The 27,037-nt window shown below is 24.9% G+C and overlaps 1 protein-coding gene across 1 annotated transcript; it reads right to left on the minus strand.

The window, feature by feature from the left end:
- Window positions 1–2,809: 2,809 nt before the first annotated feature.
- On the minus strand, window positions 2,810–27,037 carry LOC117169998 (S-adenosylmethionine synthase-like). Its single transcript, XM_033356513.1, has 8 exons — window positions 26,661–27,037; window positions 21,833–21,910; window positions 17,291–17,413; window positions 13,181–13,285; window positions 10,988–11,100; window positions 6,837–6,980; window positions 2,946–3,164; window positions 2,810–2,884 (listed from the first exon to the last, which is right to left on the minus strand). The coding sequence occupies exons 1-8, from the start codon at window positions 26,773–26,775 to the stop codon at window positions 2,810–2,812; spliced, it is 972 nt and encodes a 323-aa protein (XP_033212404.1). The 5' UTR covers window positions 26,776–27,037.

Raw genomic sequence — 27,037 nt, forward strand, 5'->3', positions numbered from 1 at the left:
ATAAAATGGAAGTTACATTTTCTTAAAAAAAAAATGAATTTTAAACAAAAAAAAAAGTATTTTTCACTAAACAATTAAAAAAAGATGAATTTCCAATATAACAAGTAAACTTTTAACCCAAGAGATGAATTTTCAACTAAACATATCAATCCTTTTTAAAAAAAAGTGATTTCTTAAATAAGTCACAGAACCAAACCTTACAAACAAATTAATTGAAGACTCAAGCAAAGAAACATCTTTTACCGAAAAGTTACATTTTCATTTAAAAAAAAATGAAATTTCTTTTAAAACACATAAAATTTTTTTAAATCAAAAAGATAAATTTTCAAAAAAATAGTTGAAAATTTATGTATCTTAATGAAAGTTCGTCTATTTTGTAGAAAATTAATCTTCTTGATTAAAAATCAGGTATTTTTCTGGAAATTCGTCGTTGTTGGTTGAATCCAACCGTTTTTTAATTTTGTATTTAAATTTTTTGTTGTTGAAATATAATATAATAAAAAATGAATTTTTTTGTTTGGGTTAAAAATTAAACAATTTGATTGAAAAATTTTCCTTTCTTCGCTAACAATTTTTTTATTCATTGAAAATTCAGCTATTTTCTTTTTATCATTCATCTTTTTGACTTAAAAATTCGCATCCTCCTGTAGAAACTTAAACTTTTTTTTTGTTGAAAATAAAACTGTCTCGTTAAAAGTAATTTTTTGTTGTTGAGAACTCACATTTTTTGGTTTTGAGATTTAATTATTTGGTAGAAAATTTAACTACTTCGTTTAAAAATTTATATAATTTAATGAAGATTCATCTTTTTGTTAAAAATTAGCTTTTTTGGTGAAAAGTAATTTTTTTAATTGAAAATTCAACTGATTGGTTGCAAATTTACTTTTTTGTTGAAAATTCAGTTTTTTCGTACATAATTAAACTAAAAATTAAACGACTGAAAAAGATTAGCAAGAAAATAATTTTCTACGAAAAAAAAATTGAATTTTCAATCCAAAAAGATGAATATTGAACAAAAAATTTACGACTTTTTAACAAAATTGTTGAATTCTCTACAAAATAGTTGCATTTTTATCCAAAAAAGGTAAAATTTTTCACGAAAACAGATGAATCAATCGTAAAAAATTACCTTTTTTGAAGTGAAACTTTCATCCAGAAAAGATTTCAGTTCATTTTTCCATACCAAAATATAAGTTAAAAAAAAAAATTCTGCGAAATGGTTAAATTTGTCAACAAAATAGTAGAATTTTTAACGAAAAAATATGACTTTTTAACAAAATAGCTTAATTTCCAACGAAACAGTTACATTTTTATCCAAAAAAGATTACCTTTTCCTTAAAGCATATGCATTTTTAATTAAATAAAAAAAAATCAAAATTTAAAAAATAGTTGAATTTCAGTTTTTTGTTTTCAACACCCAAATATTATATTTAAACAGTCTAATTGTCAACAAAACATGACACTTTAAAATAATAGTTGAATTTTCAACCTAAAAAGACAACTTCCCAACCAAAAAGTGTCATATTTTACATTTCAATAAAAAGGTAATGGAGATTTATTCATAATAAAAGGAATTTAAAACCAGAAAGACACATTTCCAATAAATAAAGATTTTTCACTTAAAAAAATGGATAAAAGTTGATCAGAATTATTGAATTCTCAAGCCAGAAGATAAATGTTCTCTACAAAAATTTAATTTTCAAACAAAAAATATGACTTCTACAAAAAATTAATTTTCCACGAAAATGAGGCAATTTTACCCTAAAAAAATTAATTTTCGCCAAAAAAGGCGAATTTTCAAAAAAAAAAAAAAAAAAACAATTTTGAAAAAATGGAAGTTACCATTTCTGTTAAAAAATGAATTTTAAACTAAAAGAATTTTTTTTTAAGCAAGAAATTATTTGCTACAAAAAAAAAATTAAATTTTCAATCTAAAAAGATAAATATTGAACAAAAAATTACGACTTTTTAACAAAATTGTTGAAATCTCTACAAAATACTTACATTTTTATCCAAAAAAAGGTAAAATTTTTCACGAAAACAGATGAATCAATCGTAAAAAATTACCTTTTTTGAAGTGAAACTTTCATCCAGAAAAGATTTCAGTTCTTTTCTCCATAGTAAAATATAAGTTTGACAAAAATAAAATATTCAAGAAAATAGTGGAATTTTTAATAACAAATTATGACTTTTTAACAAAACTATTGCATTTTCAACAAAACAGTTGCATTTTCAACCAAGAAAGATGTAATTACTGCTAAAACAGGTTAATTTTAAAATCGAAAAGACAAAATTAAAAAAAAAAAAGAGTTGAATTTTTTACCGAAAATTTGCATTTTTATTCAAAGAAAGATGAAGTTTCTGCTAAAACACATGAATTAAACAACAAAAAAATCCAATTCTCCAAAGAAGATGTCTTTGTAAAGAATTTATTAAATTTTCAGCCAATAAAATTTAGACCTAGAAAAATAATTCTCAAAAGAAAGCTGTTGCGAATTTTCAAAATTCAAAATAAGATTATGATACAATTTCAAATCTTTTCTATTTAAATTGTTCATTAAAAAAAAAAAACTTAATCTAAAAATTTTCAATTTGGAACACTTTTAATTAGAAATAATACACTTTTAATTCCCTTAAATTTTAAATGATCGAATCACCAAAATTGTATTGGTAAAATAATTCATTTATAACGTTTATTACATTTAAAATAAAATTCCTGCATTTCGTAAGTTTTAAATTAGAAATGATAGAAAATGTTAATTTAAAAAAAAAAAATAAAATTGTCCAATAAATAAATAAAACTTGTATTTCAGCGCTTTTCCGCAAAAGGCAAAATATGCGATTTCGGTGTGAAAGCACCTGTTGCACTTGGAGAGACAGGTGCCTTCACACCAAAAAAAAAAATTTTTAAATAAAAATCCACTCAAAATCTTTTTTAAACATACCTGAGGTCCACCAATGATAAAATTGCCACAGGGATTTACGTGAAAGATTGTTTTGTCATCGAGGTACTTCGCGGGAATGACTTCTCTGATGACTTTTTCCAATACGCTTTTACGTAACTCCTCGAGTGTGACTTTCTCGCTATGTTGGACAGAGACGACGACTGTGTGAACTCGACGAGGCACACAGGCTCCACTATCCATAACATATTCGCAAGTCACCTTAAAAAAAAGTAAAACATTTTAAAAAATAAATAATCGTCAAAAACACGTTTTTCGATTAGGTAGAGCAAAATTTTGGTATAATTTAGTATCGTCCTCAGAAATTTTATTCAACATCATGGCACTCAAGAGTAGCAAATACATAAAAGGACATCATTGAACAATACTCTGGTTTATATCAGACTTCATAGTCGAAAATATTATCTGAAAACGGGCGAAATAGGGCGATGACTCAGGAAAATAATAGGCAAATTCATTATTTTAAATAAAATTAATTAATTGTTGCATCATATTGAATTCAATATAAAACAATTTGAATTTTTAAAAAAAGTACTTTTAAACATAAACAATTAATTTACAACACGAAAGATGAATTTTAAACCAAACAGTTGAATTTTCAGTTTAAAGAATTAATTATTAACCAAAAAAAAGGCGGTTTTTCAACAAAATAGTTCCATTTTCAACCAGAGATTAATTTTCGAAAAAAGAAAACAATAATTTTTAATAAAATAATAATAAACAATGAATTTCTAACCGAGAAGATAGAAAAAAGGAGAAAGTCCAAAAACAAACAATCAGTTTTGGAGGAAATGTTTGAAGTTTCAACATAATTTAATTTCAAGTACGAATAAAATAATTTTTCACCAAAAGAGAAGGCAGAGTATAATGATACTTTTTGGAAAATCTGGAGGTAATACAAAATTTCTTGTTGTAAAAGACAGTTCAATTTTAAACCCGAAAAGTTAAAATTTTTAACAAGAAAGTTCATTTCTAACTACGAAAAATGATTTTTTTTTTAAATAAAAAAATGAGAATATTACATCCGGAAGAATGATTTTGCTTTCCGAAAAACAAATTTTCAGCAAAACACTTACATTTTCCAACAAAAAGATGATTCTTGAAGCAAATAGTTAAATTTTCAAACTAAAAAGAATTAATTTTCAAGCAAGAGGAGTAGTTCTTTTTGTTCAAAAAAAAATTGTTAGTCAAAAGTTGAAACTTATAATCAAATAGTTGTACTTTTAACGAGGAAATATCAATGTTCAATTAAAAATATTAATTTTGCAACCAATAATGCAATTATATTTTCAATTGAAAAATTAATTAACAAAAAAAAACGAATTTTTAACAACCAAAAAAGTTTTCAAGATCGAGATAATTTTTTAACTAAGAAGATTAATTTCCTACAAAAAAAAAAAAGAATGAACAATAAAACAAATGAATTTTAAACAAAATTGTTAAATTTTCAAGTAAAAAAAGATAAATTTTCAACTAAAAAGTTCTACTTTTAACGAACAAAAATGAATTTTCAGCTAAAAATAAAGAAGTTAAATTATGAGTTAAAAAAAATAATTTTCGATATAAAAAAATTGAATAGTTAAATTTTCAGTTGAAAAAAAAACGTAGTTTGAACCAAAGAAGATGACTTTTTAACCAAAGAAGATGACTTTTTAACCAAATATTTTAATTGTGGAGAAAATAATTTAACTTTCAAATAAATAGTCGAATTTTTAACAAAACAACAAAAAAATTTTATACCCAAAAATTGAATAGTTAAATTTTCAATTAAGAAATTAATTTTCTACCAAAAAAGATGGCACTTGCTAGTTAAATTTTCAGTTAAAAAAAATTGAATAAATTAATTTTCAACAAAAAATGGAAAAGTTAAGAAATTCAGTTTCATCCAAAAAATATGACTTTTTAATGACATATTTGAATTGTGGAGAAAATTATTAAATTTTCCACCGAATAATACAATTTTATAACAAAAAATTAAAGTAAAATTTTCAGTGAAAAAAAAATAGTTCAATTTCTAGTCAAAAGAAATTAATTTTCAAACAAAAAAGATGACACTTAATAGTTAAATTTTCATTTATAAAAATTAAATACAGAAATTTTTTATTTAAGAAATTAATTTCCAACTAAAAATGGAAAAGTTAAAAAATTAAGTTTCGACCAAAAAATATGACTTTTCAATGAAACATTTGAATCTTTGAGAAAATAATTTAAATTTTCTACGAAATAATAGAAATTTACAAAAAAAAAACAAAAAAAATTTGAAGTAAAATTTTCAGAGGAAAAGAAATCAATACTAAAATTTCCAGTTAAAAAAAAAATAATTTTCAACCAAAAAGGGAAAATTTAAATTACCAGTAAAAAATAATTAATTTTTTACCAAAAAAGAGATGACTCTTTAAGAAAAAAGTTTAATTTTTGACAAAATAATTAAATATGCTACGAAAAAGTACAATTTTTCAACGACGAATATTAGTAATTGTTTATAAAAAACACGATTTTTCAACATAATACATAAATTTTACACCAAAATAATTGACGTTTCAAATAGAAAAAAAGGACTTTTCAATAAAACAGATGAATTTCAAACTAAAATGATGAATCTTGCAACAAAAATAAATGTTCAAGATCGAGATAATTTTTTAACTAAAAAGATTAGTTTTCTACAAAAAAAAAAATTATCAACAAATTAAATGAATGCTAAACCAAATTGTTAAATTTTAAATTATAAAGAAAAATTTCAACCAAAAAATTCAATTTTTTACGTAACAAAAAAATCAATTCTCAACGAAAAATGTAATATTTAAATTTTATGTTTAAAAATTGAATAGTTAAATTTAGTTAAAAAAATAATTGTCAACTTAAAAAAATTACGTTTTAACCAAATATTTTAATTATCGAAAAAATAATTCAACTTTCACACATATAGTCGAATTTTTATAACAAAAAAAAAAAAATAAATAAATTTTATACCTAAAAATTGAATTGTAAATTTGCAATTGGATCAAAATGAATAGTTAAATTTTGAGCTAAAAAATTAATTTTCCACAAAAAATGGAAAATTAAACAAATTAATTGTAGAGCAAAAATGGAAGAGTTCAAAATTCAGTTTCGACCAAAAAAGAGGACTTTCAAATGAAATATTTAAATTGTAAAGTAAAATGTTCAGTGGAAAAAAATTATAGTGAAATTTCCAGTTTGAAAAACTTAATTTTCAACCAAAAAGGAAAAATTTAAATTAGCATCAAACAAAATTAATTTTTGAAACAAAAAAGATGACACTTAATAGTTTAATTTTCAGTTTAAAAAATTGAATACATAAATTTTCACTTAAAGAAATTAATTTTTAAACAAAAATGGAAAAGTTAAAAAATTAAGTTTTAGCCAAAAAATATGTCTTCTTAATAAAATATTTAAATCTTGGAGAAAATAATTATATTTTTCATCAAATAATATAATTAAAAAAAAATTATAACAAAAAATTGAAGAAAAATTTTCAGCGGAGAAAAAATTAAACTAAAATGATTAATAACAACAAAAATTAATTTTCTGCCAAAAAATTGAATATTTAAATTTTTAGTTGAAAAAAATGCATTGTCAATCGAAAATAAAATTAATTTTCAGCAAAGCAGTTCAATTTTCAACCTGAAAATATGAATTTTCCGAACTAAAATATAATAGCATACTTCTCAGCCAAAGAGAATTAACTTTTAACCGCACATAGTTAAATCTTCTTATTGGATTCAATTAATTCAATTCACATTTAAGCGAACAAAAAGCATAAAAGGGGAAATTTTCTTGAAAAGGGGAAAGAGTATGAAGTCTGTTTATATTTTGAAGAAAAAAAACTCAATTGAGAATTTTTGAGACAAGTACCTGTGTTTTTGAATCGGGGCGTGCCCACCACAATTCTCCACTTCGCCTTAAATCCGCAATTTTCTGGTTTAGTTTGTGCGCCAGTACGACCGTCAATGGCATACATTCGTCAGTTTCATCAGTTGCATAACCAAACATCAAACCCTATTTGGAAAACACTATTAGTTTAGAAATGGAAAAAAAGGATAAAAACTAGAAAAAGAGAGAGATAACTAAAAAGAAAAGTAGGTATAATTAAAACTATAATAAGAAGAAAAATAAGCATGCATAGCCAAAAAGAACAGAGCACCAATTACATCACCAAATGTTATTAATAAAAGTTAGATTATTTTATTAAATAATACTGATGCCTTCCATTGCCAACAAACTCTACTAAAACGCTTCCAGGCCTCGGACTCACTGTAGAGATCGAAAATAGTGTAAATAGTGTCAAAATTTTTTTAAAATAGTGTCTAAATAGTCATAAAATTTTCCTGAGTCTTCGTATAAAAAAATCCAACTATTTTTGGTTAAAAATTCAATCTTTCATTAAATGCTATGAAACAAAAGTAAAATTATGCAAAAAGTGAGTGAGAAAGTAATTTGAGCAAAAAAGTAACGAAAAATTAATTTGAGCAAAAAAGTGACTAAATAGTAATTTGAGCAAAAAGTAACTATATAAGCTGTTCTAACAGAAATACCCTGACTTTTGCCACTTTTTTTAACTCCCAGACTTTTTCCTGATTTATAGGTATTGGAAAAAATTGCGATACCAAAAATTACGAATTAGAGTGAAATACAAATTAAAAAAAAAGATAGTCTCCGGGGTCATATTCCAATAGAGCCAAAGGAGTGTCATGAATTTAAAAAAAATTATAACTTGGATAACATTTATTGACATTTTAAATTCGTCTGTTTGGGTTGAAAATGACAAATTTTTAATAAAATATTTTTTCTTTCTTTATTAAGAATTTTTTTTTACTTATTGAAAATTCAATTATTTTTTTGACTTTCATCTTTTTAGTTTAAAAATTCATCTCTTCTTGTAGGAATTACAAATTTTTTGGTACAATATACAAATGTGTTATTAAAAAATAATTGATTTCGATTGAAGAATCAATTTTTATTTTAAAAATTCACATTTTTGGGATGAAATAGCCGTTTTCCTTTTTGTGGAAAATTCATAATTTCGGCTCGAAAATCAATATTTTTGATCAAAAATCAGGTATTTTTCTGGAAATTCGTCGTTGTTGGTGGAGTCCAACGGTTTTTAAATTTTTTATTCCAAATTTTTTTGTTGTTGACATATAAACTATTACATTATTAGTTTAAAAATTATTTTTTTTATTTGTTAAAAAATAATTCCTTAATTGAAAATTCAACTGATGGGTTGCAATTTTTGTTCTTGACTAACAATTTTTTTAAACATTCATCTTCTTGGTATAAAAATGTATCTCTTTCTGAACAAATTTGACCTCTCTTTATTACAAATCTTATTTGGTTCAAAAATAAATTAAATTCAGCTATTCACTTATCATTTATCTTTTTGACCTAAAAATTCATATCTTCTTGTAGAAATTTCAAATTTTTATTGTTGAAAATACAATTATCTCGTTAAAAATTAATTTGGTTGAAAAATCACATTTTTGGGTTGAAATTCATACCTTTTTTTTGTAGAAAATTCCATTTCGGCATGAGAATTCAACGATATGGTATAAAATTAAACTACTTCGTTGAAAATTTATGTAATTTAATGAAGATACGTCTTTTTGTTGAAAATTAGCTTTTTTTGTTGGAAAAGTAATTTTTTAAATTGAAAATTTATATTCTCGGGTACAAAATTCAAATGTTTTATAGGAACTTCCTGTTTTTGACTGGAAAATTAATTTATTTCGCACAAAATGAAACTATTCTGTAGAAAATGTATGGAATTTGTTAAATATTCTTCTTTTTGGTAAAAAATTAATCTTCCTAATTTCGATTTTTTTTTGTCAAAAGTAATTTTTCTAACTGGAAATTGAACTATTTTCTTTAAAAATCAAATGATTGGTTGTATATCAATTTTGCTGTTGAAAATCCATATTATCCGGTTGAAGATTGAACTGTTTTTATAGAAAATTCGTACTTTTTGCTTGAAAATTCAACAATTTGGTATATATATATATATTTATTTGAAAATTCTTTTCTGACTGAAAATTCGTCTTTTTTAATTGAAAATAGTGTTTAATTGTGTTTTTTTTATCTCAAAAGTTTTTAAAAAGTCCGAGGCCTGCACTCAACCATAATAAACACACACTTTTGCAACAAGATTACAATCACCATAATTAAATGAAAGATATAAAAACAATTCATTTTTTGTGTTCATTCCACATTTTCAGTAGTTATAATCGAGACAGGAAAAAAAAAGAAATTAAACAACAAAAATTGAGATAAGATACCAAAATTAAATAATTATTTGCTGAAACGGTACACTCCAACCCAGCATACGTAAACGGTACACTGGTGCGAATTGGTTTCTTTCCAATGTTAATATTAATTATTTAATATACTGAACATACAATAAACAACAAGCATACATCACACATATTTAATATATATGTGGGGCTAATCCCCTGCAGCTATGTTTGCGTAAATGCCAACAAAATTTAAAAAACTGCAGGTGCGAATTCGCACCAGTGTACCGTTTGAGGGTGAATCCGCAAGTGTTAGTTTCACAAAAACTCAAAAAGACGCCAAACACCATGAAAAAATAGAGGAAAGGCTACAGAAAATCTACAGACTAAACGAAAGCTTTGATATGGAAATTTTGTGGATTCAGCAAAAAAGTGTTGAGGCTGCTAACTACGAAGTAAAGAAACAAAAACAGAGCTCAGGAAGATAAAACACATAACAAGTTAATGAAGAAAAATAGCTGTGCTTTATAAAAAGCAGTGCAATACTATCAAAGTAGATATTAGACACAACGGTGAAGGCAGAAACGAAAAATATAAAAACGAAAACAGGGTGGCCGCAAAAAGTTATTTTTAAAATTCCCTGACCAATTTTTCATTTTCCCTGAAAATTAATATTTAAAGGCTGAAATCCTAAATTTGAATTATCAATTTTAATTGTGTTTTCTCAGAGCTAACAGAGTCTGTCTTAATTGAAAAAAGTGAACTATTTAAACTCAAAATATGTCACTTTTTCAAGTTTAAAACTGTAAGCAAAGCCCTGAGAATAAATTCAATTTTTCAAAATAATACTGATAAATTCATAAGACTTCAAAACAATTCAAATAAATTTAAAAATTATAAATACCCCCCCCCCCCCTAAAAATAGAAACTAAAACAATAAAAAAATTACATTTTTAAATATTAATAAATATAATATAATAAATAATATATCATATTATTATTTAATATATTAAATATTTTAATTCTTTGGCATCCTTTAAAATTGTTTGAAATTACGTTAAAATTTTCAAGATTTCTTGAAATTAAAATTCTGCGAAATCCGCAATTCTTTGATATCCCTTCCAATAATTGAAATCTATTTAAAATGCCCCAAGATATTTCGAAACCTTTAAAATCTTTTTTAATTTTTTGAAACTTTGTACAACTCTGGAAAATTCCTGAGAATTTGAATACCCTAAGATCTATAAAATTCTTTGAGATCCCTTCAAATTATAGTAAATAAATTCCTTGAAATTATTTTAAAATCTTATAAATTACCGTTAAATTAAATGAAATTTTGTAAAATTTATGAAAATCTCTTAAAATCTAAACCTAAATCATTTGAAATCTTTCGAAATGTTTTGAAATCGCTTGAAACTTGTTAAAGCTAAAAACCTTCAAATTATAGATGTCAGCGTAAAGTCAATAGTGGTTAATTCATGGATAAATTTATTGATAGAAAAGTGACGAAATTGATATTTTAATTTAAAATAGTGAAACTAAAAAGTAATTTGAGCAAAAAAGTGACTAAAAAGTTAATTGAGCAAAAAATTGACTAAAAAGTAATTTGAAAAAAAAAGCTACTAAAAAGTAATTTGAGCAAAAAATGGACTTTAAAGTCGTTCTTAGAGAAATACCCTGACTTTTGCCATTTTTAAAATACTTTTCCTGACATACGGCCACCCTAGAAAAGTATGTAAACGAAAAGAGTGAAACTTATTTCTTGATTTAGGAAATAACCTGATCGCCAGCACCAACATCTTCGTCATCCCGATTCTCGTGAACACCTGCTGCAATATTTGGCGACTGGGCATCGAGTGCCAATAAAATGCTGCACAGCTTGTAGTCAAAACCTGCGGAAGTGACATCGGTTTGCTGAATTTTCATTTGGATTTTATTATTAATTTTGAACTCTCGTTTTCCAGAGTTCCTCGCCAGGTTACAAACTGCCAATAGCGATCTAATTTCACCACATTTGTGGAGTATATGGACTCTGGAGGAGATTATCATCGGCATTTGTGAAGAGCAAATTCGTGACTTATCATTTCAAATTTCGTCTATCCTATCACTTCTGGGATGAATTTAAGTTCACAGACTATCAAAACTGCCGGGTGTCGAGCGAAAATCTGATTTGAAATACTAGAATTCAAAATATCGAGCCAAATTAAAAAAAAATCGTAATACACTACTGCCGACATTCCAAGTTCAAAAAAGTAGAACACGTGACAAATTTTATTTAAAAAATGCCAAAGATCACAGCGGTTCAGAAGTTTTAATGTATTTGTATCAGCAAACAGATGTTTTTTTCAGTGTACCTGAAATTTTCATTCATTGTCTAAGTAAGGGTAAAAATTAAAATTCATCTCTTTGGTTGAAAATTGGTCCTTTTTTAGTAGAAAATCAATCATTTCGAATGAAAATTAATGTTTTTGGATAAATTAAACACCTTTTTCTTGGTTAAAAATACGACTATTTGAAGGAAAATAAACTTTTTTTTAAAATTAATATTTCAGGTTTGAAAGATTAATATCTTTGTAGAAAATTCGTCTTTTTGACTTGAAAATTCAACAATTTAATTGATATTGGTTTCTTTCTTAACTAAAAAATCTTTCTCGGGCAACAAATTGTTTATTTTGCTGGAAATTCAACGTTTTTTTAATTGAAAATTTGTCTGTTTAAAAATTCAAATGTATCTGCATTTATTGTACATAAAAGTGACTAAAAAGTAATTCGAGCAAAAAAAACTCAGAAGTAATTTGATTAAAAAAAAACTAAAAAGTAATTTTAGAAAAAATGTGACTAAAAAGTAACTAATGCCAAAAAGGACTAAAAAGAACTTTGAGCAAAAAGGTGACCAATAAGTAATTTGATCAAATAAGCGATCGAAAAGTAATTTGAGCAAAAAGTGGACTAAAAAGTAATTTAAGAAAAAAATTAATTAAAAATTAATTTGAGCAAAAAAATTGACTAAAGGTAATTCGAGCAAAAACTGGCTAAAAAGTATTTTGAGCAAAAAATGGATTAAACAGTAAATTGAACAAAAAATGACTAAAAAGTAATTTGAGCAAAAAAGTGACTATACAACAAGCCGTTTTCACAAAAATACGATGATTTGTCACTTTTTTTTTAAATCCTAGAGTTTTTCCTGATTTACAGGTATTGGAAAAAATTGCGATACCAAAACATCAAATTTAAGGAGAGGGGGGGGGGCAGGACAGAAAGTGATCTGAATAAACAAATAAAAAATTCTAATAAATACGCCTGCTAGTGGTGATTCTCCGTCTATTTTTAACAATGCCTTCAAATAAAAATTAATTCATAAGTAGGCTTCCATGACTTTTCTGACCGCTGGTCACCCTGAAAACTATCACAAATTAAAACAGAATCTTATCAAGACGCAAAAGTACATCATTCTTGTTTTTACAAGAATGTGGTACAATGAAATCCGGTCTAGATGGAATAAAATGTGACCCTATTACTGTGACCTATGCCCCCTTATCAATTATTTTCTTTTTTCAACAACGAGAGTATTATTCACAATGTCTCTTCTTCGCGAAGAAGCGCAATAAATCCACAAGTCCCTACCGAATTCCCTAACAACCTTTCTTCCTTTTTTCTCAAGAAAAAGAAAAAACTGGAAAATAATTCCATATTCTCTCCCAATTATAAATTTGCAGAATGTGCATTCTAAAAAGCGTTTGATGCCTTCATGATCTGAGCAATCGTCAGTAGTTTAATAACCAAGATCATTTCCAAAAAAAGCACATGCTTATACCTGCAAAAAATGGATTAGCGCGATGTTAATATATAAATATTGAAAGAAGAAAAAAAGGGAAAAAAAAGACTGAAAAAATTTATGGGTGATGGGGCAATACTGAATTGAATTTTGCTGCTCTGCACCATTGGCTCAAAATTGGTATTGTACCTGATCACCAGCACCCAGATCCGTTTCTTCCCGGCCGACATGGACCCCATTAGCGATATGCGGACTTTGTTGCTCAATCGCCACCAAAAGGTTCAACGTTCGCCAATCGAATCCTGCCACCACGATACGCTTACGTTACATATTCTTGTTATCTTGTGATTGGTCGCTCGACTATTCGTCCAAGTGACTATGGCCAGAATTCTAACGCTCCTCAGAGACCAAATCAAAGGGACGGACTTTTTTTTTGTTGCCAAAATAAATATATTCAAATCGCCATCGTCAGTTTTATAGACTCGTTTCCTCAGTTTACATCCACAATGGATTGTATAAACCCGATTCAAGCACAAATTGCGTTTAGTACTTTGAGCAAAAAAGTGACTAAAAATTAATTTGAGCAAAAAAGTGACTAAATAGAAATTGGAGCAAAAAAGTGATGAAAAAAATTTTGAGCAAGAAGTGAATAAAAAGTACAATGAGCAAAAAAGTGACTAAGAAGTAATTTGAGCAAAAAGTGACTAAAAAGAAACTTGATCAGAACAGTGACTGAAAAGTAATTTGAGCAAAAAAGTGACCAAAAAGAAATTGAACAAAAAGTGAGTAAAAAGTAATATGAGCAAAAGTGACTAAAAAGTAATTTGAGCAAAAAAGTGACTAAAAAAAAGTTAATTTGAGCAAAAAATTTACTAAAAAGAAATTTGAACAAAAAGTGAATAAAAAGTACTATGAGCAAAAAAGTAATTTGAACAAAAAGTGACTATATAAGTCGTTCTCACAGAAATACCATGACTTGTCACTTTTTTTTAAATCCTAGAGTTTTTCCTGATTTACAGGTATTGGAAAGAATTACGATACCAAAAAATTACGACTCCGGGATCATATCTGTTTTGATAGAGAATTTAAATATTTTCAAGAAATTTAGACTTTATTGGTTAATTTCATTATTTTAAAATTAAAATTAAATTTTTTTTAGTTGAAATGCCAAATAATACATTTTTCGTAGGACATTTCATCTCTTTGGTTAAAGTTGAACTACTTTTGTGAAAATTCAATTCAAATTGTCAACCAAATAATTCAATTTTTAACTGAAAAAGATAAATTTTCAATAAAAAATTGAAGTTATATTTTCAGTTAAAAAAATTAATTATCAACCAAAAATGAGAAAGTTAAATTATCAGGTAAAAAGCTTAATTTTCGAACTAAAAAAGTTAATTTAAAAACAAAATTTGAATTATGGAGAATATAATTCAATTTGCAACCAAATACTAGAATTTTGAACCAAAAAATATCGATTTTTATAACCAAAAATTTAAGTTAAATTTTTAGTTGAAAACAAAAAAAAAATTAAGTTAAATTATTCGTTAAAAAAACTAATTTTGGACCAAAGAAGATAAATTTTTAACCAAATATTTCAATTGTGGAGAAAAGAAATAAATTGTCAAACAGATAGTAAAATTTATTTTAAAAATAGATAAATTTTATAATTAAATATTTAACAGTTAATTTTTCAGTTAAATAAATTAATTCTCAAACAAATAGGATTTTGAACGAAAAGATACATTTTAGAACTAAAAATTGAAGTTAAATTTTTAATAGAAAAACAATGTAATAACTAAAGTTTCAGTATAAAAATTTTAATTACAACCAAAAATGGAATAGATTAAATATTAAGTTTTGACCAAAAGATGTTTTTTTAAACCAAATATTTGAATTTTAGAGAAAATAATTAAATTTTCCAAGAAATAATAGAATTAAAAAAAAATTTACAACAAAAAATTGTAGTAAAATTTTCAGTGCAAAAAAAAATGAACAGTGAAGTTTTCAGTTAAAAAATAAATAACTCATAATTTTACTGGAAAATTCATTTTTTTTTATTGAAAAATCCATTATTTCGTAGAAATTTCATCTTTTTTGTTTAAAAATTAAACTAATCGGTTTTAAATGAACTTTTTTGTTGAAAATACGTGTTTTTTATAGAAAATTTATTTTCTTGGTGGAAAATTCAGCTTTTTTTTTTGAAAACTGAACTATTTGGTTGTTAAAAATTAATCTTTTCAATCTCAAAATTTCAATACTAAATTGAAAATTCATCTTTTTGGTTACAAAATTTGTCATTTTAGGAAATTAATTTTTTTTGAACAAATTGCAGAACTTTATATTGCAAATTTCAAAAATGGAAGCTTTAAATTGAAAAATTATCAAACTTCAAGTTTTACAATTTAAAAGTTCTCAAAACGAAACTTTTGATGTTAAAAATCGTCAAAATTTCAGAATTTTTATTCATAAATCTTTAAAATTTGACAATTTCAAATTGTACACAACTTCTCAGTTTTACAATGAAAATTTTTGCCATTTTTATGTTAATTGTTTATTGTTAATTGTAATACTTTGTTGGAAAATATTTAAACTACAATAAAATACAATAAATTTACAATAAAAAAGGTAAAAAATTCGTCGAAATAAGAGACAAAAGTTATAAATTCCTCTAAAAATAATTCTAGCATTTCGTTTTTTTTAAAAGCTCAAACAGAAAAGTAAAAAAACTATTTTTTAATCACAAAAATTTGGACAGCAAATAAAAAATACACAATTAGGGGTTTTAAGGTTTGCAAAAAATAATTTATAATTTCCAGCGATCCCATGAGTAATTAAAACAAAAAAGTCCCAGATTTAGAAAAAAAAACAAACATTTATTCCTCAATTTAGCACCCTATTAGCGATTCTTTTTATTCAAAAAAGTTTGGGTTTACCAGACAATTTATGCAGAACTCAGAATTTTTTTTCGATCACAACTAAATTTAACTGTTTCTTTTTAGGTAAAAAAATAGGATCTCAGGGTCTTTTAATTTCTAAAATTTGTATTTTAACGCCCTAATAGATATGATTGTGAGTGTATTGATAATTTTTAAATCATTTTTTTTAATAATTGATAATCGGGTTTTAACAATCGTCTCAAGAATGGCCCTTTACAATAATAATTGCAATCAGGGCTGATTGCTGATAATCGAGCAGATAATTCAGTAACAAAATAATCAAGTAATAAAGAAGGGGCTCTCAGAGACCAAATCAAAGGGACGGACTTTTTTTTTGTTGTCAAAATAAATATATTCAAATCGCCATCGTCAGTTTTATAGACTTTTTTCCTCAGTTTACATCCACAATGGATTGTATAAACCGGATTCAAGCACAAATTGCGTTTAGTAATTTTTGCAAAACAGTGACTAAAAAGCAATTTGGGGAAAAAAGTGACTAAAAAGCAATGTAAGAAAAACAGTGACTGAAAATAAATTTGAACGAAAAGTGAATAAAAAGTACTATGAGCAAAAAAGTGACTAAAAAGTAATTTGAGCAAAAAGCGACTAAAAAGAAATTTGATCAAAACAGTGACTGAAAAGTAATTTGAAAAAAAAGTGACTAAAAAGAAATTTGAGCAAAAAGTGAATAAAAAGTACTATGAGCAAAAGTGACTAAAAAATAATTTGAGCAAAAAAGTGACTAAAAAGTAATTTGAGCGAAAAAGTGACTAAAAAGAAATTTGAGCGAAAAAGTGACTAAGAAAGTAATTAGAGCAAAAAAGTGACTAAAAAGTAATATAAGCAAAAAATTGACTAAAAAATAATATGAGCAAAAAGTGACTAAAAAGTAACTTATGCAAAAAAAGGCTAAAAAATATTTCGAGTGAAAAAGTGACTAAGAAAGTAATTTGAGCAAAAGTGTCTAAAAAGTAATTTGAGCAAAAAAAAGTGACTATATAAGTCGTTCTCACAGAAATGCCATGACTTGTCACTTTTTTTTAAATCCTAGAGTTTTTCCTGATTTACAGGTATTGGAAAAAATTGCGATACCAAAACATTACGACTCCGGGATCATATTCCAATAGTGCCCAAATAGAGTCATATGATTGTGAGTGTACTGATAATGTTTAAATCATTTTTTTTTTTTTTAATAATTGATAATCGGGTTTAAACAATCGTCGCTAGAATGACCCTTTACAATAATAATTGCAATCAGGGCTGATCTAATCGAGCAGATAATTCAGTAACAAAATAATCAAGTAATAAAGAAGGGGCTCTCAAAAATCAAAATAAAACTTGAGACCTCAGCTCGGAAATTTTTCTCACCTTTCGAAGAATCGTCGTAACCTATGTGGTTTACGGTGTCCCGTACAATTTTTTGGTAGTCCACAACTGCTTTCGATGTGATCTCTCCACAGAGAAGGATCATTCCTGTTTTTGTCACCGTTTCTATATAAACAAAAAAAAATAAACAAAAACAAAAAAATAAACAAAAATTATAATTTTGTATCTTATCCCATATTTACTTTTACCTAAACTTTATATAGCGTGAATATTAGATTGCGTAGAAAAGAACAAAAATTCCAAATAGCAGGGTGGCCATTTTTGAATAGAAAGAAAAAAATTCCTGGTTCGCAAATATTTTTCCTGGTTAATAAAATTTCAAAAATCGAAATCTAAACGGTAAAAGTACAGGTAATAAGAAATAGAAAACAAACTAAAGCATTCAAAGTGGAATTATTGATTTTTTAACTTTTAAAATTAAAGTTTAAATATTTTTAATTTTAAACATTGTCTATTGAATTGTTCAATAATTTCAAGTTTAAAAAATTTAAACTGCAAAATTCAGAATTTTTAACATTCATAAATTATAGAGTTCAAAGATTTAGATTAAGTTTCAAGAATATAAATCCAGGTTAACATTTTCAATATTCTAAATTAAAGATTAAATTAATTAACTTTAAAAATTGTCAAAATTATATTATTCAGTTATTAATAAAGCTAATAAATATTTTTAAATTTACATTTTTTTCAATTTAGAAGTTCTTAAATTAGAATTTAAATTAGTTTAATTTTAAATAGTCTTATCAGCCTTAAAAAAACTTTAAAATTGTTTTCAAAATCTTGAGAAATCTAGAAGTAGCTTTTTTTTAATTTATCTTTATTTTTGAATTTTTTAAAAAACTTCTCAATAATTTTAAACAATTAAACACTTATTATTTTTAGAATCAATTAGAGTAATTTTAAGAGATATTTAGAAGTTTCAAAAAGATTAAAAATTAATATAGAACTTGAAATGAATTCAAATAATTTTAACGAAAAAATTTGGTTATTCGTAACGAAATTTCAGTGCAAATTTAGAGGCTTTTTAAGAATTGTGAAAGGCTCCGAACAAATAAAAACATTTTTTTTTTAATTCCTAGGAAAATTGCAAATTATTGTTCATTTTGAAAAATTATTTGAACAGAATATTCAAAAAAGATTCTAAGAAAATTCCAATATTTTTAAAAACGACTCGGGAAGAATTTAAGGATTTAAAAAAATTTTTTAAGCTTTTCTAAAAAGGTAGGAAAAATTTTATTCTGTTTAAAATATGTTTAGAAGTTTTGCATTTTTTTCACAAACTTCGTTTCAATTACTAATTTAATTTAATTAATTAACTTAATTAATTTATTTACTAATTACTAATTAATTTAATTACATAAAAATTCAACAATTTCGCGTGAAATTAAACATTTTGTTAAGTAGAATAATAAAAATTGTAAAGTTAAAATTTTAAAAGCTTTTCGAAATTTTAACAATTAAAAGCTCTCTATTTCAAACAATTAAGTTTCAAATTATTTACTTTTAAATATTTAGCTTCAATTTAGTCTTCATAAATTACAAGTCAAATATTGCTAAATATTAAGTAATTCTCTTTTTTCTTAATCAAAATTTTTTTAAATTAAATGTGCTAAAAATGGAATAATTTAGACTGAAACAATATTTTTAATTTAATAAAAGCCTTTAATTAAAATTCTGGATTTTTAAAAACTTTCAACGGATTTAGAACCGTTTCATCAAATCAATTATTATAACACTTAAAAAATTATTTATTTATATTTACAGTTGATAAAATAAAACTGTTTTTTATCCAAAATCTGCAACTTTAAACGTTTTTAATTTTTAAGTCTTCAAGACTGCATGTTAAAATTCTTTAAATTAAAAATATAAGTTTAAAAATAAAAATCTAAAATACAGATTCAATTCAGAACTAGAATTCTTTGGAAAAATTTTCTGTTCCAATTCAGAATTTTGAATTTTTTGTTCGTAAATTATTGAGAATCATTTCAAATTTTTAATTAATTTTGAATTTTTTCAATTTTGAATAGTTTAAAAATGAAATATTTTAGAGTAAAATTCTTTTTTTTGATTTGATAATAGCCTTTAATTATAAATATATTATTTTGTAGTCATTTTAAAATTAAAAATAGTTGAATTTTTAACTTTAAAATCTGAAATTCGAAAATTGTGAACTGATTGGCTTAAAATAAAACAACATTTTTAATCTTTGTTCACTTCTCTACATTTTTTTGAAGATCTACAAACTTTCTCGCACTCCTTCACCAACAAAAAAACAAAAATTTTTTTAAGGTATTATTTAATATAATTTTTAATGCGATAAAGTTTCTTGCTAAACAAAAAAACTAGGATATTTTGAAAAGCGCTTAAATATTATTTTACTTATATCAGTTTTCAATAAAATAGTCGAATTTTCAACCAAGACTATTATAATTTTATACTAACAAGAAAAACTTCTAACCAAAAATAGTTTAATTTTCAACTAAATATTTGAATTGGCATGCAAAAATATGTTATTTTTAAAGAAAGTGAAATTTTAAACAAAACAGTTCATTTTTAAACAAGAAAGAAAAATTTTCTACCAAAAAAATGACTTCAATTCAAACGAAGAAATTTCTCAAAACAAGAAAGAAAAGAATGTTCATCAAAACATCAGAAAAGTTAATGAAGAACCAAAAAAAGATTAATTTTCAGGAAAATAATTAAATTTGTTACTAATTGACAAAACAGTTCAATTTTGAAACAAAAAATATGAATCTTTAACAAAAAAGTTCAATTTTCCACCTAAAACATGTAAATTTTCAACTAAATGGTCGAATTTTTAGGTCGAAAATATCCTGAAAGACAAATTTTTCTAATGAAAAAAAAATAAATATTCAATAAAATAATTGAATTTTCCGTACAAAAAAGTTTAAATGTAACAAAAAAAAGTTAATTTTCAACCAAAGAAAACGCCTTTTCAACAAAATATTCAACAAATAAGTTAATTTTTTACCTAAAAATACGAGTTTCCAAACGAATTTTCTACAAAACAGTTAAATTTTCTGCCTAAAAATATGAATTTTCAATTAAATGGTCGAATTTTTAATTGAGAAGTTTCATTACAAAAAAAAGACGACCGTTCAACCAAAAATAATTGCATTTTCAACTAATTAATTGAATTTTCAAACCAAAAAAAAGTAATTTTTAAAATAAAGTGGAATTTTCAATAGAAAAGTTAATTTTAAAAAAAATATATAATTTAACTATAAAAAATACGAATGTTCATTCCAAAAGAAAAAATTTATTTATACAGAAAAAAAATAAAGTTATGAGACATGAATTCTCAGTTAAATAATTGATTTTCAATCAAAGAAAATATATTTTCAACAAAACAACTTAATTTTTAAATAAATATATTAATTTTTGAGCAAAAGTATTAAATTTTAATCAAAAATAGTGGTATTTTCAACTTAATAATTAAATTTTTAAACCAAAAAGACGTTTTTAAAAGACGATTTATTAAAAAAAATTACATTTTCAACAACAAAATAATTGAATTTTTAAATAAATGGTTCAATTTTCGACCAAATATTTTAATTTTCAACTAAAAAAGACCACTGGAAAAAGAGAGATCAATTTTCAACAAAAAGGATAAATTTTCAATAAAAAAAAAGAAGTAATTTTCAACCACAAAAATATTAATGAACTTTAAACGGCCTTGTAAACTTTTAAAAATATTAAAACGACTTCAGCAATTAATTCAGGGTCTCACAATTTGAACGGCTTTATAAAAAAGATATTTTATCAAAGAAATAATTAAAATATTGAAATCTTGCAAGAATTTCGAAAATTGGGAATATTTGTAGATGTTTATTACAAAAAAAAAATTAATATTAGGAATATTTGACAAATTTGTTAATCTTTATTCAGTTCAAAGCCAGATCTTTTTAAATATTAATATCTTCTTAATTTTTTAAAGGTAAATTTTGAGTGCCCCAAAAGCAATTTTGGGGAATTAACAGTTTATCAAAATTATTTTTTTTTGAGGTTTATAAAAATAAAATTTTGTTCTAGAAAAAAATTAATATTAGCGATTTTTACAAAAACTCTGGGAATTACTATTTTTTAAGTTGTAATATATATTTTTGCAAAACTAATTTTTTTAAACATATTTTTGAAATAAAATAAAATAAAAAATTTTTATGTAAAATATGTTTCTAAATTTTGCAGTTATTAATATATTTCCACCACGAATAGGAGTTGAGACTTAAAATAATTAATACAAATTTTTAATTTATTTATAAAAATACACAAATTAATCACAGTAATTATTATGATTTTTACGATATCTTTCGAAAAAACAGCTCTAAACGAAAAAAGAAATTGAAAGATTATTCTCGGGCGAAAAAAAGTAGTAAAAGGTGCAAAAAAAAAAAAAAAAAGCGGTAGTTCGAAACCTGCTCTAGTGAGGGACTTATAAATAGCGACTATGTTACAGATATATTCAAGTTACGAAGGAAATTAGCAGATGAAGATGGAACTTACCACAGGCAACTTTAGCATCCGGATCTTGTTTCAAATGTGCGTCTAATATAGCGTCGCTGATTTGATCACACATTTTATCTGTAAAAACAAATCCATTTCAGAAAAAAAATTTTTTTTTTCAATTTTTATTTTTTATTTTTCGGTCTGAAAACATTTCACTATTTCCTGAAATCAAAGGCATAGATTTCGATGACTAAAAGACAACCGAATGAAATATTTGTTCAAGCATCAAATTCGTAAAGGTACCATATTTAATTTAATATGAAAAGCTTTAGATTTCGAAAATTTCAAGTTAATTTTTAAACAAATAGTTTAACTTTAAAGCTAAAGACGAATTTTTAACCTAATACGACAAATTTTCAACCAAATAGTAACAATTTCGAACAATGAAGTAAAGAAAAACCCGAATTTTTTAAGAATTTAATAGAATTGTCAAAGTTGATAGCTCATTTTCAAAAATTTTGGACCAGAAAATATGACTAATAAAAGAAGGATTAAAATAAGAAAAAGAATATTCAAAATAATTGCATTTTCAAGAAGATAATTAAATGTTATCGAAGACAGTTACATTAAAAAAAAAAGGTTAATCTTAAAAAAAAAACAAATGAATCATAAAGAAAAAGATGACTTTAACAAGACAGTTGAATTTCCAGTAAAAATTTTTTTAACCAAAGAAAAACGAATCTTCAACAAATTAGTTAAATTTTCAAGCAAAAAAGACAAACTCACAACAAAGTAGTTATATTTTCAATCAAATATTTCTATTCTCAATCCAAAAAGAGGAACGAATTTTCTACTAAAAAAGTCGAATATTAAAAATAATTCAATTTTGCAACAAAAAGTGTGGCCGTTTTAATCGACGAAATAAATTCACGGTCAATGAAATTAAAAAAATGGAACATTAAAGCTAAAAAAAATTCCATGTGAGGTAATAAGAACTGAGCTGCAAATTAAAGCACTCTGAACTTTTAAAATTGAAATGTAAAAATTTTTAATTAAAAAATGTTGTATTCAAATGCTCAATAATTTATGCGTATAAAATTGAAGGTACTAACATTTTTTAATATAAAAAATTATAAATCCACGTTATCATTTTCAATGCTCTAAATTAAAAAATCAATCAATGAACTTTACAATTTTCAAAATTGTATAATTTTAAGGAATTTTAAGCTAAAAACATCAAATATTGTGAAATTGAAAAATTTTTAACTGAACACTTCATAAATTAGAAATTCAATTATTTTATTTTTAAATAGTTTAAACACCCTTAGAAACCTTCAAAATTTAATTTCAAAATTTTGAAGTTGTTTTAAATGTAAAACTATTTTTGGAAATTTTGTCAGAACTTCTAAATATCTTTGAAAATTAATTGCATTTTTTTTCTAGAATCTTCAGAAAAACCTGCAAATTTTAGAAAATTTCTTAATAATTTGGATGCATAAATTAGAATTAAACATATCAATTTCAGTTTTTCAAAGATTTAATCAAAATTTTTAAAAAATATTCTAGAAGATTTAAAGAAAAATTTCTAAAATTTGAATGGTAATTTTTTCTTTTTAAAACTCCTAAATTATACATCAAAACTTAAAAATTTCACTTAAAAATTAAACATTTTTCGAAATTTTAAATATTTGGTTTCAATTTACTCGTATTAAATAAAAATTCAAATATTGCTAAATATTCAATAATGAACCTTTTTTTATAATTAAAAATTGCAAATTGAATGAATAAAAAATTGAATATTTTAAGCACAATCAATATTTTAAATCTACTTGAATACAGATAAAATAAAAAAATTTATTTATTTATTAAAGAAAAATGTTTTTATTCAAAATGTTCGATGTAAACTGAACAAATGATCGAATTTTTTAATAAAAAATATCAGACTTCAGCCAAAAATTAAATAATTAAATTTTTAGTTTAAAAAACTTATTTTTAATCAAAGAAAAACAAAAATTAAAATAGAAAAGATTAATTTTTAACAAAAGAATTGGAAGAAATTTTCAACAAAATAGTTTTATTTTCAATAAAATAAATAAATTTTCAAATAATAAAATTTTTCACAAAAGCGTCGAATTTTCAAATAAAAAAGATCAAACTCGAAACAAAAATTGCATTTACAATAAAGAAAAATGAATTTTCAACAAAAAATAGAATAATTCAATTTTCAGTTAAGAAAAAAAAATTTTAACCAAAGAGAAACGAATTTTTAAGCAAAAAAGATTAGGTTAGAATAAAAAAAAACAAAGAAATTTATAATCTAATAGTTGAATTTTTAATTAAATAGTAGAAGTTTTAACCAGAGATTCATTCTGAACAAAAATACTAAATCCACAACTAAAAGAATTAATTTTTTACAGAATATCTTCAAAAAAAACAATAGAATGTTTTACCAAAAAATATTACTTTTTTAAGAATAGTCATATTTTTGGTATTAAATTTGAATTATTAAGGAAGTAATTAAATATTCAACAAAATAATTGAGTTTTGAATCAGATCATTGAATTGTTTACAAAATATATGAATCCTCAACCGAATGCTCGAATTTTCAAACCAAAAATAGAGAACTTCGCCAAAAAAAAAGTTGTATTTTCAACCAAATAGTCGAATTTCTAATAAAAATTTCTAATAAAAAAGACGAATTTTCCACAAATTTCAACCAAATAGTTATTTTTTCAAGAGATAGAGACGAATTTTCAATAAAAAAGTTTATTTTCTATCAAATAATTAAATTTAAAAAATGACATTTCCGCCAGTTGAATCGATAACCCAAGAGTTGAACTTTTAAGCAAAAGTGAAGAATAAAAAAAATTGAATTCAACATACAAAGTTTAATTTTCAAACCAAAAAGACTAATTTTCAACAAAACAGATGAATATCAAAGAAAATAAATCAATTTTAAACAAATAATTACACTTTCAAACAAATTTCTAAATTCGCAACCAAACATTCGAATTTTCAAAAAAAAAAAAAATAGGAAAATTCAACAAACAAACAAAAAACATTTACAAGCCAAAAAGATGAATTTTGGAGAAAATAATTGAATTTTGTACAACAAATTGAAATTTCAACCAAAAAATAAGAATTTATAATTCTAAAGGGAAAAGTATGTATCAAAGAAAAGGAATTTTTAACAAAACAGAAAATTCTGAACAAAATAAATAAATGGAAAAGAATTGAATATTAAAGAAGAAAGTTAATTGTCAACCCAAAAACATAAATTAAAAAAAAAGGATGAATTTAAAATAATTAAACTTTCAACAAAATGTGTAAATTCTCAACCAAATTTTCGAAATTTCAAAGAAAAAATGTGAAATTTTAAAAACTAAAATATACATTTACTAGCCAAAAAATTAATTCTTGAGAAAACAATAGAATTTTCAACCAAAAAAGATGAATTTATAATCTTAAAGGCCAAATTGGCTATAAAAAAGACGAATGTCTAACAGAACAGATAAGTTTCGAACAAAATTGAGGAATTTGAAGCCAAAAAGAGAAATTTTTCAAAAAATAATAGGTTGCAAACCGAAAAGTTTATTTTGCAACCAAGAAAATTTTGAACAAAATAAATAATTTTCCACCAAATAATCGAATTTTTAAACAAAAAATCGGCAATTAAAAAAAAAAGATGAATTAAAATCCCCTAGGGACAAATTATCGATCCAAAAAGTCGAATTTTCAACAAAACAATTAAATTTTTATCAAAATACTAGAATTTTCAACTAAAACAAATAAATTCTGAACAAAAAAAAAATTGTAAACTTTCCAAAATGACTTGTATTTTCTTTTTCAGTTCTAGTAGTCCAGTTTGCGTTTAAAAGGAAAAAACGCAGAAACAGAAAAGTTTCCTGAAAACAGGTTTAAAAGAACTCCTTAAAAAGGGGAAACTGTGAATTCTGTTATTTTTTTGGGACTAAAGTATCATTGTTTGTTAACATCCCATTGTAGCGATAACGTGTCCCTCAAAAAGGTGATAAGTCAGTGATGAAATATAATTACGAGTTGACTCAGACGAATTAGAAACTTTTAAAAATCTCAGTAGCGGTACGAATGATTTTTCGAAATAATTACAACTATTTTCTCAAAAAGATCCAAGATCCCAAAACTAAGCTAAAAAAAAAAAAGAAAAACCAAGCATCGAAGAGTAAAAGGTCAGGTTTGTCGTCTGCTTATATCCGAATACCTCAAATTTGCATGTAACTTTTTCGGAACTGCTCCAATTCTTTAAACACAAGCTATCAAAATAAAAACAAGGCCCCACATATTTACATTTTTTGAGAAAAGGAAAACCGGTAGAAAAAGAGGAAGTAAAATTACGTATTATCACAGGAAGCAGCGAGCACATGGCCATATTTCGGAGTGACGAGCACGCGCCATACGCACGTTTCGAATTCTTTTTGAAAAAAGGAAAACATCGCTCTCAAAAGCTCCCCTCCAAAGTCCGAATGTTCCAACAGAGAGTAAACATCAACAAACCGGAAAAAACACAACTTTGAAGAGAGAAAAGTGACTAAAAACGAAGAAAAGCGTGCGCATTCGTCGGCTACAATGGAGGCACGCCGTGCAGTGGCGCGGCAAGGGGGACTCACGAGCACATGAATATTTCCGAAAAAAGTGGAGCTTTCTGAGTCGAAGCGAGTCCGATTTTGGTAATTATGGGGTTAATTCCGTACAAAGAGAGTCCGGAAAGTGGAAAGAACGAGTGGAGAGTCCCTGAAAGTGGGTGAATCGGGGTTTTTCGAGTGAATCCGTAAGTCCCAGTTTCAAGTTTCGTCTGTCGCATTGTCGGGTCCATGGCAGTGTTTTCGGTGAATAGAAAAAGACTCACCAGGATGTCCCTCGCCGACCGACTCCGAGGTGAAGAGGAAATTGGTATTCTGCTGGATCTCCGGCGGCGAGTGGCCGTTCGCGTATCCATTCATGTGGTGTGCGGTCTCCGGCATTTTCGTGATCGTGCAGGTCGACTTTCGTCTCTCAGTCCTGATTTGTGGGAACCGCTCCGAACGTTTCACAAGTGTCTTGGAACAGGTTCTCCAGAGCGAGTATACGTCAGGCCCGTATACTGCTCGAGTGTAGAAAAGTCTCGCGGCGATGATTTCTACGAGCGCTATCACGATCACGGCACACTACGTAATGGTCGGACCACCGAGGAATAGGAAATACTCCGCAGATCGTGTTAGATGTAAAAGAGACTCCCCAAATGCT

This window comes from Belonocnema kinseyi, chromosome 3 (genome assembly GCF_010883055.1).
Source record: "Belonocnema kinseyi isolate 2016_QV_RU_SX_M_011 chromosome 3, B_treatae_v1, whole genome shotgun sequence".
Taxonomy (NCBI): domain Eukaryota; kingdom Metazoa; phylum Arthropoda; class Insecta; order Hymenoptera; family Cynipidae; genus Belonocnema; species Belonocnema kinseyi.

Excerpts from the sequence above, each read along its gene's own strand:
- LOC117169998 (XM_033356513.1), bottom strand. The coding sequence starts at position 26,775 with ATGCCGGAGACCGCACACCACATGAATGGATACGCGAACGGCCACTCG. Across the intron at positions 21,911-26,660 it reads GGTCGGCGAGGGACATCCTG|ATAAAATGTGTGATCAAATC; the intron begins GTGAGTCTTTTT and ends TTGTTTTTACAG. Across the intron at positions 2,885-2,945 it reads TTATCATTGGTGGACCTCAG|GCACCTGTCTCTCCAAGTGC; the intron begins GTATGTTTAAAA and ends TTTGGTGTGAAG.